The 18,662-nt window shown below is 43.2% G+C and overlaps 2 protein-coding genes across 3 annotated transcripts in view; one reads left to right on the plus strand and one right to left on the minus strand.

Moving 5' to 3' along the window:
* Window positions 1-18,662, minus strand: part of arhgef10la (Rho guanine nucleotide exchange factor (GEF) 10-like a) — a 128,285-nt gene that overhangs the window by 99,988 nt on the left and 9,635 nt on the right. For both annotated transcript variants that reach the window (XM_084396155.1, XM_084396154.1), the window contains exons 2-6: window positions 18,243-18,506; window positions 17,350-17,371; window positions 5,037-5,194; window positions 2,024-2,113; window positions 1,646-1,773 (exon numbers count right to left, since the gene is read on the minus strand). In XM_084396155.1, the coding sequence (XP_084252281.1) occupies window positions 1,646-1,773; window positions 2,024-2,113; window positions 5,037-5,194; window positions 17,350-17,371; window positions 18,243-18,501 (657 nt within the window). In that variant the 5' untranslated portion in view covers window positions 18,502-18,506. The remainder of the gene's footprint in view (window positions 1-1,645; window positions 1,774-2,023; window positions 2,114-5,036; window positions 5,195-17,349; window positions 17,372-18,242; window positions 18,507-18,662) is intronic.
* Window positions 10,276-16,994, plus strand: LOC311282399 (uncharacterized protein; the record flags this gene model as incomplete). The annotated part of the gene is made up of 3 exons (XM_084396147.1): window positions 10,276-10,348; window positions 10,425-10,471; window positions 10,549-16,994. The coding sequence occupies exons 1-3, from the start codon at window positions 10,335-10,337 to the stop codon at window positions 16,992-16,994; spliced, it is 6,507 nt and encodes a 2,168-aa protein (XP_084252273.1). The 5' UTR covers window positions 10,276-10,334.

Below are 18,662 nucleotides of genomic sequence, written 5' to 3' on the forward strand. Positions count from 1 at the left end.
ATTTTTTTTAAATAAGTTATACCATTCAAAAGTTTGGGGTTGGTAAGATTTTGTAGTGTAATGCTTTGTGTACATAAGAAATAAGGCAATAAAATGCCTTATAAATGCCAATAAAATTTCGTATGCACACCAAAGGAAAATAAATAAATATTATTACAATTTAAAATAACTATATTTCTATGTTAATATATTTTAAAAAATAAAGTATAAAGTCGGCAACACCTAAGCTCCAAAATTATCAAAAAATATTTATTATCAAGACAACTATCGCATAGCGTATGTGACGTTTCGAGCACGCAGGCTCGTCACATACGCTATGCGATAGTTGTCTTGATAATAAATATTTTTTGATAATTTTGGAGCTTAGGTGTTGCCGACTTTATACTTTATTTTTTACTTGTTGTTTTTTAGTCGAGCACCCTTTTGAGACTGATGTGCGTGCTTTTGTTTCATTTTTCTTCTATGTTAATATATTTTAAAATGTAATTTATTCATGTGATGGTAAAGATGAATTTGCAGCAGCCATTACATTAGACTTCAGTGTCACATGATCCTTCAGAAATCATTCTAATATGCCGATTTACTGCTCAGGAAACATACCTTTTATTATTATTAATGTTGAAAACAGTTATGCTGCATTATATTTTTGTGGAGAATACAGGAATATATATATTTATATATTTATATAATTCAATATAACAGCATGTGTTTGAAATACAAATCCTTTATAACAATGTAAAAGTATACTGTTACTTTTGATCAATTAAATGCATCCTTGCTAAATAAAAACATTTTATTTAAAAAGAAAACCTTTTGAATGATATTGTATATTCATAAATATTTTATAACTATTTCTACAGAGGAATAGGCATTGCATTCATTCAACATTTCGTCTGTTATTATTTTTTCTGAAATAATCGCAAAGACTCATTCCCAATTATTCCATGCTGTTGTGAAGTCAGTTGTTGCTTGTTTGTCCTTTTGAGTTAGTTTTATTCTTAACAAGCCCGCTATAAAAACTTTTGACACCTTTCGAAAGAAAGCCATTCCAATCCAATTATATAAGCACTGAAAAAAGCAGGGGGAATAACTGGTTAAACTGAGCTCAAATCACTGTGGTATTAGACTCAGCAATCTAATTCTTGCTTATCGCGAGTCGTCTGGCAGCAGGAATCTTATGGAGCCTAATTCGGCGGAGGTAAAGGTGAGTCTGGCCATGGGAAATTGGTTTCTGAGGGATTGCCGCCTGGGCAAAGTGTTTTCCATACCAGTGTGACCTCATGAACGTGTAAGGGCAGATAACACAGTGCACACAGAATTCAAATTTGCAGCAATATAGAGCAGTGTAAAAGTGTGTCAGTCACGCCCCTGCTCCAGTAGCGATTAGGCAAGTGCTGGCCAACACTGCGCTCTTGTGGTGGCAAAGCAAACCTTCACCATCGAAGTAACACAAGAACCTGCATCTCAAATAAATTATCAAAACACATGCCAATCAATCAGCCTGCAACCTTGGGGGGTTTAAATCTTTTTAAGGACCTTTGTGGTTTATCATTATGAGGAATGTGGAAATGTGTCTGAAGATAAATCAGATGTTTGGAAGGATGTAATTATTGCAGTTGTGGGGAATCTATTAACACACACGCACCTTGCTACGGGTTGGCGCCCTCTCAGAGTCGGACTGCTCATCATAGCTTTCAAACTCACTTGAGCTCCAGCCATTTTTGGGCCCTTGCAAGCCCTCCTCTTTCTGAACGTCCTCATAGATCAAGTCAGCTGACACACAAAGCAATGCAGGTTTCAGGACAGTCCTGTTAATACTGTAGGTCTTCTGACAATGACATGCTGATACAAAGAAACATCTACCTAACATAACACATAAAAATCACACATATGCTAGAAGGGTGTTTCTTCAACTATGGGCACTTTTGGCCCATGTGGACTTTGGGAAATTGTTTTTTAAAACACTGGAACTGAGAGATCTAGATTCTATACGCTGAAAGACAGACACAAACACATGACTGACCTTCTCCTGAGGACAAATCTTCACAGGGTACATCATCATAGATCACCTCCAGACCAGCCGTCTGGTGTTCAGACTCAGCAGAGGCATCACCTGCAAAGAAAAAAATTAAATAAAGCTATGTGACGTAGCTATATCAGAGTGAAACGGGACTTGAGTTTGATTAGAGATTACTAGGGCACATTAATTAAATAATAATATTAATAATAATAATGTGCACAGATAAAACCTTTATAATAAATACTGCAATACTCCATAAAAAAAGAATAGTCAATTTTGATTTCATGGTGACTTTAAGAAAATGGAAGCTTAAAGTCTGTGAGTGCATTTGTTTGTGTGTTTTATGCTTAAGAATTTTTATGGACACTCCATTGACAGAAAATACAGAACAGCGCATCAAAAACAAAATTGCTGTTCTTTGCTTTTTTAAAGGATTTGATGATTTGATGATCTATATGATCCACACATCACAGTATTAAGCAACAAACATGCTCATATGATTACTTCTTGTGAGTTTTATGCAATTTATGTGCTACTTCTGTGATCACCGTTACACTGTATTCCCAAACTGTAGTGCTCCAGTCAACATCAATCAAAACAAGTCAACAAAACTGAACTTGGCGGGCCACATTGATTTTTTCTTTTAAAAGATTATTTGCCCAGAAATATTTCTTTTTAAACTTACCCAAAGCACTGTTTTCAATTGATCAGACATGAAGTGAACTATGAAGAAAATCTGAACTAAAGCCAGGTCAAACAGCAGAAAGCTGTCGCAATGTTTAATGTTGGTACGATTATACTACGAAAGGACGTGACCGTATCTGGCACCACATCAGAAAACCCAACACAACTTCCAATCGGACAGTAGATACGGATGGAAACAGCCATTATGTTCACACACCACAAATGTTAGTAATTTTTAGTGGCATTTACCAATTTGGAATGGAGAAAAAAACTGGAAGATGTGCATTTTAAAACTAAGCACACTTCTGACTGTGCAAATACACTTAATATTCAGCAATGTTATTGATTTAACTGAACTGATACAGTTATAAATGATTTTCAGCAGAGATGCACCGATATGAAATTTCTCAGCCGATACCCGATTATTCCGAATGATATCGGCCGCTGCCGATAGTTTGGTTTTTCTTATGGAAAAAAGAATCTCTCCCAAATTATAGTGTTCCAAATAAGAGGGTTCTCTTTATAGTTTATAGCATTATTTGGGAGAGATTCTTTTTATAGAATCTTTTTCTAGAATAATAGCTCTGTTGTTCATTTTAACCTCTAATATATTAGAGTTTCAAATGAACAACAGAGCTATTATATTCAACTACTATTTATTTTCAGATATATATTATTTGCACTCAAATAAAAGCTTAAATGTTTGTATACAACTCAATTACACACATAAGGTAGTTTTCATAAGCAATTGTCTTCATGGCAAATTTATTCAAACATACTACATATATAATTAACAGTAAATAAGCTACTCTCTAAAGCTAACTAACAAACGGATGACTTTCTGAGGTAACGTTAAATGCAACATAATATTGTTCACAAACTGTTTTATTGACATATTTCCGTGGTTGAAACACTGATTGAGCGAATACATGAGACATGATACGGATTTCGGTAAGTTGTCGGCTACTGTATCTTTCAACTTACCTTCAGATATTCATGCATGTTTTTCTAGATATAATTTGTATCAAAGTGGAGGAATAGCCTCGCGCTCCGCGCTGCTGTTTGAACTGAAGCGCAACAGCGATCTGTCACGTCACATTTAAGAGCGTCAAAAACGCCATTTATTGTTTGAATTTCGTGATAAAAGGACAGAATTTGAGAGATGACACTTTGTTTCTTTTTAGAAGTAACAAAGCACAAATCTATTTGCGATTATTGGATGAGAGGCGCCCTACAAAAAAATAATCAAAATTAGTTCAGTACCTATAGGGACAAACTACAGATCTGGCAACCCTGGCTGGAACTACGGGTGATTCATAGGGTCAAATAGAGCCTGCTTTTATGTAGCTGTTTTTCGCTGTTGTCATTAGCTTGCCCTAACTAACTCGAGAAATTTTCTTCACACATAGTGTGAGTTGCAGTCAGTCGTTTTTTACCGCACCCTTTTGATTGACAGGATATAATCGGCATTGCTGTTTTTAAACAATCAGTTGCTTTTGTCGGCCGATTATCGGTGCATCTCTAATTTTCAGGTTTGTTCAAGGTAAAGCACCAGATTTTCAATAACAGAAGAATATGTAACAGTATGGTATTTGGGGTAAAAAGCACCCCTGCTGTTGGGGCAAAATATTTAACATGATAAAAATAGCTGGCTGACTTCAGAATCAGATGGTAGCCTATTAGGCTACCCTATATTAAGTTGGGTATCCACTTTAGAAATATTCACCAAATTTATAATTAAACCATAATATAAACATAAAAAAAAAGAAGTAATTATATAATATAATAAGATGTAATATGTATTTGTTACTACTCTAAAGCTATAATAATTTATTATAGGATCTCATTCAATGCTTTCAGAATCTTTACTTTTGAAAGTAATTTAGTTTTTAATAAACATTTTAATGACAGTATATTTATTGAACAAAAATGAATTATTTTATTTATCAAAATAAACCGAAAATAGTACAAACTTTGCTAAAGTGATTGTTTTGAACAAGTGTTAACTTTATTACATTATTAAAAACATATTATTTTAGCTGAAGTACTTTGTGCCTTTTGCTCCATGCTGGTGAGCCCTTTACCCCGCATGTGGGGTAAAAAGGCCCACCTTATAAATTTATACGATTTTTAAACAAACAATCCACCTTTATGATTTATTTTAACACAAAATCTGTTGCTCCGTCAATGTTCAATAAAAAACATATTTTTCTGCAACCAACCATATGGGAGTATTGAAAAGCACATATTTCTTAAGGTGTGCCTTAAGCCCCATTGTACCCTACTTTATATAAACGCTATAGCTGTAATACATTTGATTTTTGTCTCTTACCTTCGGCATTTTGTGCTGGGCTGTGTCTGCTATTCTCTGTTTCTGTGTTAGTTTTAATAGAGCATGTTTCCCTCTCGGTCTTCTTCACCGCAGTGCAAGTCTGGTCTTCCTCTTCATTTAAGTCCTCTGGTGCAGCAGAGTCAGTGAAAGCTTGATCTCTGGAACATTCCCCAAAAATAGAGCCATATTATTGCTGACCTCAAGATCACTGATACTGAGATCAGCTGAGATCAGCTCAAGCCTAAGACTGGGTGGTGGGTGGTAGGAGAAGGGAAAGTGTTCAGATGCCATCGGCCTCATATAGTCAGTATTACAAAAGGCACTTTTTTCCCATTATGAATGCTACAGTGTTTTGTGTAGACTGAAAATGGAAATGTGGTAGAGTATTCAAAGTGTAAGTAGAGAGTAGGATAGCCAGTGCAATATGAGTTATTTTATATAGAATTTAATTAGATTTAAATAAATGTTTGTTATTTAAAGCTAGTATTGCTTAAGTCAAATTAATTTAACTCATATTTTATCTATGAGCTGTGCTATATGAAAAAAGGCATGTATTATTTATAAGGTTTACCATAACAGGAAAGAATATGATGAAAAATTATTCTGTTCATGCAATAATGCTTTCATGCTTCAAAATGTTACAGTGCTTCTGGTCATTGAAATGTATTTCAGCATATAATCTCCAGTCTACTTTTTTTTTTTTTGTGCTTTTAAGAGTAATCATCTATTGCCTCCAATGACACGTCATCACACGTTTCAAGAGCAGTGATGCACTTCACATGATGCAATAAGGTAAACATGCCAAATGCAAAATATAAATGAGCTCACCTTCTTTAGTCCTATATCTCTCCCTAATGTTAATTATTTGTAATAACAGTATGTAGACAACACCCCTCAAGACTTAAAAAAAATGTCTCTCTACCTTAATCTTACAACTATTATAATGAAATAACAATGACAAAATGTCCATACCAAGCAATTACACAATGTATCAATGGAAGTAGGCCTACAATTATTTTAACATTAGTACATTACTTTTTCCTTTACGAACTTCCTGAACAGAAAATTGCTTGAGCACAAAACAACCAAGCTTATCTTAATTATAACAGGCAACAGAACCAACGTATTTAAAGGGTGAAACTCCCGTGGTGGCACGTGGAGTAGAACGTTAAACTTGGAGAAAGTCAGTAACAGTACGCTTCCATGGCTTAGACTGTACTATAGCTGACTGTACGCAGTCCTTAATAACCCTGTTAAAAGCGTTCTATGGCACCATTCGCCACTGGATGATACACAGCGTTGCGGACTGGAGTACTGTCTCTTTCTCGCAGAAAGGTCGTCAATGCAAGTGAATTGTGGCCCATTATCAGTAACCAACTCTTCCAGGTAACCATGGCGACTAAAGATGCTGTTGAGAAAGTCAGTCACAACCCCCATGGTCACAAACGATGTAAAAGGCAACTTCCAGCCATTTGGAATGGTAATCAATTAAGGTAGATAGCATACTTATAGTCCCAAGCTGTGTCAAATGGGCCAACAATGTCCATCCCTATTTTACTCCATGGTGCATCTGGGAAAGGTACCTGTTGAACAGGGGCGGTAACAGTCTGAACAGATTTATCCAACTTTTGACACAACTCACACAAGGATACCTGAGTCTGGATAACTTTATCCATTCCAGGGAACCAGTACGATTCCCTGGTAACTATAGCTATTACTGTTACATTTAATTATTGGTCAAATGGTATTTTCACCTGCTTACAACCAGGGTTAGTGCTTCTGTGCTATTCACCAATCATTTCCCTCTGAATTCAGGGTCAAATTAGGGTTAGATTCAGGGGTATAGATAGTGGGTGCTTCTCATTCTTATTTGTGCATCCTCGTTTCTTTTCCTCGAGTCTCAGCTCCACCCCTTTAGGATGCGAGGGAAGGCTAGTAGGCTACTAGTGTAGCTGGGTGAGGTATAGCCCCGGTACGATTGGCTGGTGTCACCAAAGCCTGTGAACCAATCAGTGTTTTTACTACATTATGATTGGTCAGTATTATGTAAGTTCGATGAACCTATTGGAGCCTTAAGGCTTGTTCGACTTCATGCAGCTCTGCGTAGACCGATCGGCGGCTGACTTGAAGCAGTGCATGCCGGTTAGAAATTTTGTCCGACTTGATACAGCGCCGACGCCACATGACTGTGAAGTATGCCATCAAAGTACCGCGAGAGCGATTCGAGAGTAGCCGGAGAACTTAGCCAGCGCAGCTCCTCAAGAGCGGCTGCACGATTGGCCGGATTCACCGCATGACAACGATCATGTGTTTCATGTTTATTCGAACACCTTTAGTTCCTCTAAAGCTCACAAATCAGTTTTTTTTATAACAGTAAACACTCTTTTCATGTATTTGCGATGTTATGTTGTGTCATGTTTATCAAATTAAAACTGATTAAAAAACGACTCCACTTCATTGATAGTAGCTTATGTTGAACTGATCTTGTTCAAACAGACGCTGTATGAAGCAGTACATAAAGTATTGAATGAAAATGTCTCTGAAACATCTGTGTATTATTTGGCAAATATTGCATTTATTTCACTTCAGCTGTGGTAAAGTATGCAAACACCACGTGAGCGGTCACTACGGGAACCAGAAAGTGTCCACTTCACGTCTCCGTTTGCAGCTCCTCCCCGCCTGCATGCGGCTACTCTCGCCGATCGGATACATCCAGCTGCAGCCGATGTCGAACACACCTTTAGAGCAGAGCCCGTCTACGGAGAGCCTGCCCACTCCCTATTAAGTCCTATTGTACCGAATTTTGGTTGTAGTTCCACCAGAGTTCCACTGGGGGTGATCGCCAGGAGTGCAAAATGAATGGGAGTCTATGGGGCTAGACAGCTAAATTTGTCTCTTTCACCCGATTGCCGTTGAGAAATCTCAGATTTGAGTGTAGGTTTTGCAAGTTCAACATGGGTTATAGGTCGAAAGTTGAATGAACGAGTACTTATGTCCTTTCGATTTCTAACAGGTTGAGTTGTTGTTGCCCATAACACGCTAGCATTCTGCTAATGAACGCTGATTGGTCAGTGAAGGACTGATTACGACCAGAGAAACCGCTTGATGGCATCGTGGCATCCGAAGCGGGACCAGAAACAAACAAAACAAAACAAAAACTCTTCTAGCACGTGTATTTACCTGTGTCAGCTGTGTTGTCGATGCCTAGAGAGAAAACAAAGTGCAGAGCGCGAAAGCACCAGAGTGACTGAAGGATTGCCGTAAAGCAGTATCTCTGGTCGTACGATGTGTATGACGTCATTGACACTTTAAAATACTTTTTAAAGCAAATAAGTGACTCTAAAAAATCTAACACCCAGCAATGTGTAATTTCTTTGCATCTCCTTTCGAATACAACATTCAAATTACTAGACAAAAAATTATATCCTGAGAAAAGTGGATTTTGATGGCTGTAGCGCCATAGACCTCCATTCATTCTGCACTTGTCCTGTGAGCGCCCTCATATGGAGCCAGAGTGGAACTGCAACCAGTTCAGAAGCCGGAAGTGTACTGAGAGTGAAACTTCTCGCCTTATTAGACATCAGCTGTGCTCAAAGGATCTGCCCTAATGTTAAAGTTTCGGTTATAAATAATAAAGATAACCAGATGCCCTGTTGATATGTGTGATATATGATTTATTTAAACTGCAAAGGTAAAGCGTAAAATACAATTATTGTGACAAATGAGAAGAGGGGGGAGAATTTATACTTGCATCAGGTGTCTCGACAAAAAAGACTTCCGCATATGATATACCTGTGCATCCTCGCTCATAGCTCCTATGGAAGTTTCCTCACTCCTCATTCCTTGCCTCCTCTGTGGTGCAATTAGAGAATTGAGATGTCCTTCAAGATGGCTGAATTCGATTGGTTTCCGGGTCACAGGCTAGAGGATGGAGGAGCGAGGAAACGAGGAAGCATCAATTTGAGTCTTGAGAAGCACCCATTGTGTGTACATGTTTGGCTATACTTGTGACTTACGGTCACATTCACATGACCAATAATGACCCTCTTGCATTTGAACAAATCCCTTACTTTTCCTTTATAGAACCTCTCTAATGCCTAAATGCAGCTGTGCACACAACTGTGGCATTTTCTGTATCTGGTCCTTTACTGTATTGCACAACCTGTTGGTTTTTAGGGTTATTCCTCAGTCCACTGTAACACTTATTGCAAACATTGCCATAATTGCATACAAGTTACAACATTTGTCTACAGACTTTTTAATTAACAGCATAGATACTTCAAGCTGTTGACTGCAGTGTTTAGGCCATTAGCATTCGTTGTATGGGACAATGTAAACTAAAAATGTTGAAATGCTGTCTGACTAATTCAACAACAATATTGAGCACATTGATAATATATTGTCAATCATTTCAACACTGAAGTGCATGATGGCACCTCTCAGCAAGGTGTTTTCATAATACAATTCCATAATGCACATTTGACAAAATGAGGATTCTAAATGTTCCATATTTTAATGTGTTTTCCACACATTGCATGCTTTGCATCACATTGCATCCAGTACTTTCAGACCCTTTTCTCCATGGTCTGCTTTTTCTTTCAAATTTCTCAGTATAGGGATTTCTTACACACTCCGAATAACAAATGCACATTCTGATCAGACAGCATATAATCAATACTTTAAAATGGCTGTATACCATGAGTTGAAAGTGAACCATCATACCAACCATGAAAGGTGATGGGTGGTTTTTGGGAAGTATGAGCTTAAAGAATATGTCTGCTTTTCTCATCTCTACTCTTTGTAAATTGTAAAGCAGTTTGGATCCACTGGATTTATTTCCGTTAAATTAGGTTTTTTTTTTTTTACAGTGTATTCACACAGGAATAAAATACTGAATGCAGTACAAACTGAGTCAGATGCTGAAATAGCAGCAGCACGTCTATGTAAATAGTGCTGACACACACCCCACCAATGGAAAAGGCTATTGATAGCTCTAATCTGCAGCAGTATTGACAACTTCATGGTGGAAACATTAATTCAGCAGACAATAACAGAGAATAAGCTTAAGAGGGTCTCCTAATGGCACAAAACAAATATCACTTACCATAATGTGAAAATGGTGACACCTGAAACTAATAACGATCTGGTTCCTGCAACAACTGATTGGTCTAAGACAATAATCTATTAAACCGTGATTGGTAAGTCAGGCACTATAAAAAGACGAGTTCAGTAAAAATTCTACATAGTTAAAAGTTGGTGAGTTAGGGCTAGTTTTGGTTGGATAGGGGTTATACCACTATGCAAATCTTAAAGTATGTTGTTTTGGTTTAATATATCTGTTTGTTAGTTAAATTTTCTTCCAGTTGCTAAAAATAATTTTTGTTTCAGCTTTACGGTGGCAATACTAAGCCTTGTTCATGGCAGTATTGTGATTGGTAAGTTTATCCAGTTGAATTAGGCAAATTAATTGTTAACACCATTTTAATGATGCCCTTTTGTCTTTTTATTGTAGTTTATGGCTATAGCTCTATAACCAATGGAAGCTATCCTGGATATTATAGCCCTGAAGCAGATGTTAAGCTACAAAGTTTCTACAGCTGGTATAACCCAGATGTTGCAGGACCAATCAGGCCCCTGGGTTTCAAGAACCTTTATAGTACTGCAGCTAAGGGAGGATATGACACTGGAAGCCATAGTTCATGGATTGGTTCTTCAGGTGGTCTAGTGACAAGTGGAAAACCTGGTTCTCATTCTGACACTAGAAGCCAGAGTCTGGGATCTCAAGTTGCTTCAGCTGTAAGTGGGAGTCTTGATTATGGCTCTATGGGTAGTGCAGTGAGTATGGGCATGATGCCATTGAAGCAAAGCAGTGATTCTGTTCCCAAGCCAGTACAGGTAGTTTCCCAAATTCCACTGCAAACCAGCAACGAGCTTATGGCAAACCCCATCATTCAACAGCTAGTGCAGGCAATCTCCCAGCCCAGTGTCCAACAACCAGAACAAGCCAGCTACCAGCCTGTGGGTCAGCCCAGTGGGCCGCAGCCAATACAAACCAGCTACCAGTCTGAGGACGAGCCCAGTGTCCAACAACCAGCACAAGCCGACTGTCAGCGTGTGGCCCAGTCCAGTGTCCAACAACCAACACAGTCTGGTTACCAGTCTGGGACTCAGACCAGTGGCTTGACCCTCTTCAAGCCCAAAAAAGGTAGATTTCAATTTGGCTCCCTGGTCTTTCCTGGTACCAGGCCACTCCAGAGTAGCTCTGTAGTTCAGTCCAATAACCAACAACCAGCACAAGCAAGCTACCAGCTTCTGAGCCAGCCCAGTGGGTCACAACCAGCAAAAGCCAGCTACCAGCCTGTGAGCCAGCCCAGTTTGCCACAACAAGTAAGCCAGCCCAGTGGGCTACAACTAGAACAAGCCAGCTACCAGCCTGTGAGCCAGCCCAGTGGGCCACAACGAGTGAGCCAGCCCAGTGGGTCACAACCAGCAAAAGCCAGCTACCAGCCTGTGAGCCAGCCCAGTTTGCCACAGGTAAGCCAGCCCAGTGGGCTACAACTAGAACAAGCCAGCTACCAGCCTGTGAGCCAGCCCAGTGGGCCACAACTGGAACAAGCAAGCTACAAGCCTGTGAGCCATCCCAGTGGGCAACAACCAGCACAAGCTGGTTACCAGTCTGTGAGTCAGCCCAGTGGGCCTCAACTAGTACAAGCCAGCTACCAGTCTGGAACTCAGCCCAGTGGCTTGACCCTCTTCAAGCCCCAAAAAAATAGTTTTCAATTTGGCTCCCTGGTATTTTCTGGTACCAGGCCACTACTGAAACCTAGTTTTAGCTCTGTGGTTCAGTCCAATAACCAACAACCAGAACAAGCCAGCTACCCATCTGTGAGCCAGCCCAGTGGGCCACTAACAGAACAAGCTAGTTTCCAGCCCAGTGAGCTCCAACCAGTACAAGCCAGCTACCAGTCTGTCGGCCAGTCCAGTGGGCCACTACCAGAACAAGCCAGCTACCAGTCTGTGGGCCAGTCCAGTGGGTTGCAACCAGTACAAACCAGCTACCCATCTGTGAGCCAGCCCAGTGGGCCACAACTAGAACAAGCCAGCTACAAGCCTGTGAGCCATCCCAGTGGGCAACAACCAGCACAAGCTGGTTACCAGTCTGTGGGTCAGCCCAGTGGGCCTCAACTAGTACAAGCCAGCTACCAGTCTGGAACTCAGCCCAGTGACTTGACCCTCTTCAAGCCCCAAAAAAATAGTTTTCAATTTGGCTCCCTGGTCTCTTCTGGTACCAGGCCACTCCAGAAACATAGTTTTAGCTCTGTAGTTCAGTCCAGTAACCAACAACCAGCACAAGCAAGCTACCAGCTTATGAGCCAGCCCAGTGGGTCACAACCAGCACAAGCAAGCTACCAGCTTGTGAGCCAGCCCAGTGGGTCACAACCAGCAAAAGCCAGCTACCAGCCTGTGAGCCAGCCCAGTGGGTCACAACCAGCAAAAGCCAGCTACCAGCCTGTGAGCCAGCCCAGTTTGCCACAAGTAAGCCAGCCCAGTGGGCCTCAACTAGAACAAGCCAGCTACCAGCCCAGTGGGCCACAACCAGAACAAGTGAGTCAGCCCAGTGGGCCACAACTAGAACAAGCCAGCTACAAGCCTGTGAGCCATCCCAGTGGGCAACAATCAGCACAAGCTGGTTACCAGTCTGTGGGTCAGCCCAGTGGGCCACAACGAGTGAGCCAGCCCAGTGGGCCTCAACTAGTACAAGCCAGCTACCAGTCTGGAACTCAGCCCAGTGGCTTGACCCTCTTCAAGCCCCAAAAAAATAGTTTTCAACTTGGCTCCCTGGTATTTTCTGGTACCAGGCCACTACTGAAACCTAGTTTTAGCTCTGTGGTTCAATCCAATAACCAACCAGAACAAGCCAGCTACCCATCTGTGAACCAGCCCAGTGGGCCACAAACAGAACAAGCTAGTTTCCAGCCCAGTAAGCTCCAACCAGTACAAGCCAGCTACCAATTTGTGGTCCAGCCTGTTGACCAACAACCAGCACAAGCCAGCTACCAGTCTGTGGGCCAGTCCAGTGGGTTGCAACCAGTACAAACCAGCTACCCATCTGTGAGCCAGCCCAGTGGGCCACAACTAGAACAAGCCAGCTACAAGCCTGTGGGCCAGTCCAGTGGGCAACAACCAGCACAAGCCAGCTACCAGTCTGTGGGCCAGTCCAGTGGGTTGCAACCAGTACAAACCAGCTACCCATCTGTGAGCCAGCCCAGTGGGCCACAACTAGAACAAGCCAGCTACAAGCCTGTGAGCCATCCCAGTGGGCAACAACCAGCACAAGCCAGCTACCAGTCTATGGGCCAGTCCACTGGGTTGCAACCAGTACAAACCAGCTACCCATCTGTGAGCCAGCCCAGTGGGCCACAACTAGAACAAGCCAGCTACAAGCCTGTGAGCCATCCCAGTGGGCAACAACCAGCACAAGCCAGCTACCAGTCTGTGGGCCAGTCCAGTGGGTTGCAACCAGTACAAACCAGCTACCCATCTGTGAGCCAGCCCAGTGGGCCACAACTAGAACAAGCCAGCTACAAGCCTGTGAGCCATCCCAGTGGGCAACAACCAGCACAAGCCAGCTACCAGTCTGTGGGCCAGTCCAGTGGGTTTCAACCAGTACAAACCAGCTACCCATCTGTGAGCCAGCCCAGTGGGCCACAACTAGAACAAGCCAGCTACAAGCCTGTGAGCCATCCCAGTGGGCAACAACCAGCACAAGCCAGCTACCAGTCTGTGGGCCAGTCCAGTGGGTTGCAACCAGTACAAACCAGCTACCCATCTGTGAGCCAGCCCAGTGGGCCACAACTAGAACAAGCCAGCTACAAGCCTGTGAGCCATCCCAGTGGGCAACAACCAGCACAAGCTGGTTACCAGTCTGTGGGTCAGCCCAGTGGGCCACAACGAGTGAGCCAGCCCAGTGGGCCTCAACTAGTACAAGCCAGCTACCAGTCTGGAACTCAGCCCAGTGGCTTGACCCTCTTCAAGCCCCAAAAAAATAGTTTTCAACTTGGCTCCCTGGTATTTTCTGGTACCAGGCCACTACTGAAACCTAGTTTTAGCTCTGTGGTTCAATCCAATAACCAACCAGAACAAGCCAGCTACCCATCTGTGAACCAGCCCATTGGGCCACAAACAGAACAAGCTAGTTTCCAGCCCAGTAAGCTCCAACCAGTACAAGCCAGCTACCAATTTGTGGTCCAGCCTGTTGACCAACAACCAGCACAAGCCAGCTACCAGTCTGTGGGCCAGTCCAGTGGGTTGCAACCAGTACAAACCAGCTACCCATCTGTGAGCCAGCCCAGTGGGCCACAACTAGAACAAGCCAGCTACAAGCCTGTGAGCCATCCCAGTGGGCAACAACCAGCACAAGCCAGCTACCAGTCTGTGGGCCAGTCCAGTGGGTTGCAACCAGTACAAACCAGCTACCCATCTGTGAGCCAGCCCAGTGGGCCACAACTAGAACAAGCCAGCTACAAGCCTGTGGGCCAGTCCAGTGGGTTGCAACCAGTACAAACCAGCTACCCATCTGTGAGCCAGCCCAGTGGGCCACAACTAGAACAAGCCAGCTACAAGCCTGTGAGCCATCCCAGTGGGCAACAACCAGCACAAGCCAGCTACCAGTCTGTGGGCCAGTCCAGTGGGTTGCAACCAGTACAAACCAGCTACCCATCTGTGAGCCAGCCCAGTGGGCCACAACTAGAACAAGCCAGCTACAAGCCTGTGAGCCATCCCAGTGGGCAACAACCAGCACAAGCCAGCTACCAGTCTATGGGCCAGTCCACTGGGTTGCAACCAGTACAAACCAGCTACCCATCTGTGAGCCAGCCCAGTGGGCCACAACTAGAACAAGCCAGCTACAAGCCTGTGAGCCATCCCAGTGGGCAACAACCAGCACAAGCCAGCTACCAGTCTGTGGGCCAGTCCAGTGGGTTGCAACCAGTACAAACCAGCTACCCATCTGTGAGCCAGCCCAGTGGGCCACAACTAGAACAAGCCAGCTACAAGCCTGTGAGCCATCCCAGTGGGCAACAACCAGCACAAGCCAGCTACCAGTCTGTGGGCCAGTCCAGTGGGTTGCAACCAGTACAAACCAGCTACCCATCTGTGAGCCAGCCCAGTGGGCCACAACTAGAACAAGCCAGCTACAAGCCTGTGAGCCATCCCAGTGGGCAACAACCAGCACAAGCCAGCTACCAGTCTGTGGGCCAGTCCAGTGGGTTGCAACCAGTACAAACCAGCTACCCATCTGTGAGCCAGCCCAGTGGGCCACAACTAGAACAAGCCAGCTACAAGCCTGTGAGCCATCCCAGTGGGCAACAACCAGCACAAGCCAGCTACCAGTCTGTGGGCCAGTCCACTGGGTTGCAACCAGTACAAACCAGCTACCCATCTGTGAGCCAGCCCAGTGGGCCACAACTAGAACAAGCCAGCTACAAGCCTGTGAGCCATCCCAGTGGGCAACAACCAGCACAAGCCAGCTACCAGTCTGGGACTCAGCCCAGTGGCATGACCCTCTTCAAGCCCAAAAAAGGTATATTTCAACTTGGCTCCCTAGTCTTTTCTGGTAAAAGGCCACTCCAGAATCCTAGTTTTAGCTCCGTAGTTCAGTCCAGTAACCAACAACCAGCACAAGCCAGCTACCAGCCTGTCAGTGAGGCCAGTGTTCCAGAACAAGCCAGCTACCAGCCTGTCAGTGAGGCCAGTGTGCCAGAACAAGCCAGCTACCAGTCTGTGGCCCAGTTCAGTGTCCAACAATCAGGACATGCCAGCTACCAGCCTGTGGGCCAGCCCAGTGGGCTGCATCCAGAACAAGTCAGCTACCAATCTGTGGGTCGGCCAAGTGGGCCACAACCAGAACAGGTCCGCTATCAGTCTGTGGGACCGTTTAGTGGGCCACAACCAGAACAAGCCAGTTACCAATCTGTGGGTCAGCCAAGTGGGCAACAACAGAAACAAGCCTGCAACCAGTCTGTGACCCAGCCCAGTGGTCCACAACCAGAACAAGTCAGCTTCCAGTCTGTGGCCCAGCCTGTTGACCAACTAACAAAAGCTGGCTACCAGCCTGTGGCCCAGCCTGCTGACCAACTAACAAAAGCTGGCTACCAGCCTGTGGCCCAGCCTGCTGACCAACAACTAGCACAAGCTGGCTACCAGTCTGTGGGTCAGTCCAGTGGGCTGCCACCAGAACAAGCCAGCTACCATTCAGTAGTCCAGGATAGTGGACAAACTGTTTTCAAGCCAGTGACATCTCAAGGGGGACAACTTTTTCAGATTGGATCCAAGCTTTATTCATGCCAGCAGTTTGCATCACAGCCCAATTACCAGCTTGCAGCCCAACCAGGACAGACTAGGTATCATCCTCTATCCAGGCCTAGTTCTCCATACTTAACTCGGCATACCGAGTCTATTGTACAGCCCAGTTACCTGGCCTCAATGAAGCCTACCTATGAGTCTGTGGTGCAACCCATCAACCAATTCCCTCCCAGACCACTGCAGTCCACACTCCAGTCTCATTTCAGACCAGCCCAGCTGCCTGAACAGTCTAGCTACCAGGTCCTAGTGCCTCCAAGCTTCTTGCCTCTTGCTATGCCTGGACCATCCAGTTATGGTTCTGTATCTCAGCCCAGTGGTCAGCCTTTGTGGCAACTGCACCAGCCTGGCTTCCAGCCTCTGGCCAAGCCAGGGCAAAGGGTTTATCAGCCCCTAGTGAAACCTGTACAATCCAGCTACAGACCCTCAAGCAAGCTGGAAAATCTCAGCTACCAGCCTCAAATCCTGCCTAGCCACCAGTCTCTAGGTCAGTCCAGCTACAATTACCTTGCCATGCCAGTGCAATCTAGGTACCAGGCACAGTCAAGCTCTTCCACAGCCATACCAATGCAGTCTAGATACAAGCCTCAGGTATAGTCAAGTTATGAGGCCGTCTCAGAGCCTGGATTCCAGACCTCTTAAATGCCTAGGCAATCGAGTTAATCTGTATCCAGATCAAGTTCCGCATCCCAGCAGTCTCTTTGTTTCAAGCTTTGAGTCTGTTGCAGTCAGTACAACCTGGACTTCAGTTTCCAGCACCGTGGAATTACCAGTCTGTCAAAGAGCTCATAGACCTGTTCAACGTAGGCCACATTCATCTCAGAGCAGGTTCAGGCTGTTGTAACGTTTGTTTTTTTTACTTGTGTTTGCTGTTTCCTATTTTTGGCTGATGTTTTAATAAAATATCATAAGCAAATGTTTGTTTGCAGTGAGATCTAATTTTGTAACGTACCTTTTGTTGGTGGTTGACAAATCTGAAAAGAAATTAAGAGGTGGGAAAAAATGTAAGGATGTTGGCCAAGTCAACTAGTTTAATTGGTATCATCTTTACACTGAACAGGTTTATGTACTAAAATGGTAAGCCATCTATGACAAAACCTTGCAGTATTTTCTCAAAACATAGTTCATTACTAGGATTGTTCACCCAAAAATAATTACCCCATGATTTTAATCACTCTCAAGCTATCCTAGGTGTGAGCTTCTTGCAGATGAATAAAATTGGAGTTATATATAAATATTCTGGGTCTTCCCAGCTTTATAATGGCAGTGAATGGTAAATAAGATGTTGATGCCCAAAAAAGAGCATCCATAGTGTATTGATGAATGTGGAAGTGCAGAGGATGGAACAAAACACCAGTAATTTTTAAAGTGAAATGTCAGAGGAGCTTGAGTTTGTTGCCCAGCCCTATTTGAATCATAGGAGGCCTACATCTGTCATGCATCTTGTCAAGGGTTGCTCTCTTGGCATACGTTGACTTGCATAGGCTGTCTGTTTGAAGCTAGTTATTTGTAGTTGATACAGTTTTAAATATGGATATTTTTCTCACAAATGCATCACTTTGCTTCAGAAGGCCTTAACTCCCTGGAGCCGTATGGAGTACTTTTATCATGGATGGATGCACTTTTTTGGGCTTCAAAATCTAATTTACCATTCACTGCCATTAAAAAGCATGGAAGAGCCAAGACTGAAAGAAGAAAGTCATATACACCTAGAATGGCTTGGGGGTGAGTAAATCGTGGGGTAATTTTACATTTTTGGTGAACTATCCCTTTAATTCCCAGTAACAAATGAGTTCTGCGGTGAATACTTAAGATGTGTGAGAATGACTGAAAAAACAAACTTACTAGTGCTATGAGAACTGGTACACTCCTGACCAGCAGGGGAAACTGTAGTGATGGCTTGAGATGGATCTGCATGTTTTTCCTGAGTGTCATTCAATTTGCTTGAATGTGTCTTAAGCTCACTGCATTTGCCTGATGTCTCATCTCCAGAGGCAGTCATGCCCATTTGTTTGCCAATATCATCTTCAAATTCAAATTTCTCTCTCTGCTCTTCGTTCTCCACATCCTCCTCCAGCTGCTGGTGAGATGAACCTTTGGACATAGGCTCTGTAAAACAAGGGTCAAATGTTATTCTGTACATCATGCTATATAAATTTAGAAGGCAGCATCTCATTACTGACAAAATTGGAAATTATGCTGTGAATGTGGTACAAAGTCCAGTCATTTATTAATTTACCAAATGTTTTTTACTTGTTTTACTTA

Source organism: Rutilus rutilus (genome assembly GCF_951802725.1).
Source record: "Rutilus rutilus genome assembly, chromosome: 22".
Classification (NCBI taxonomy): Eukaryota; Metazoa; Chordata; class Actinopteri; order Cypriniformes; family Leuciscidae; genus Rutilus; species Rutilus rutilus.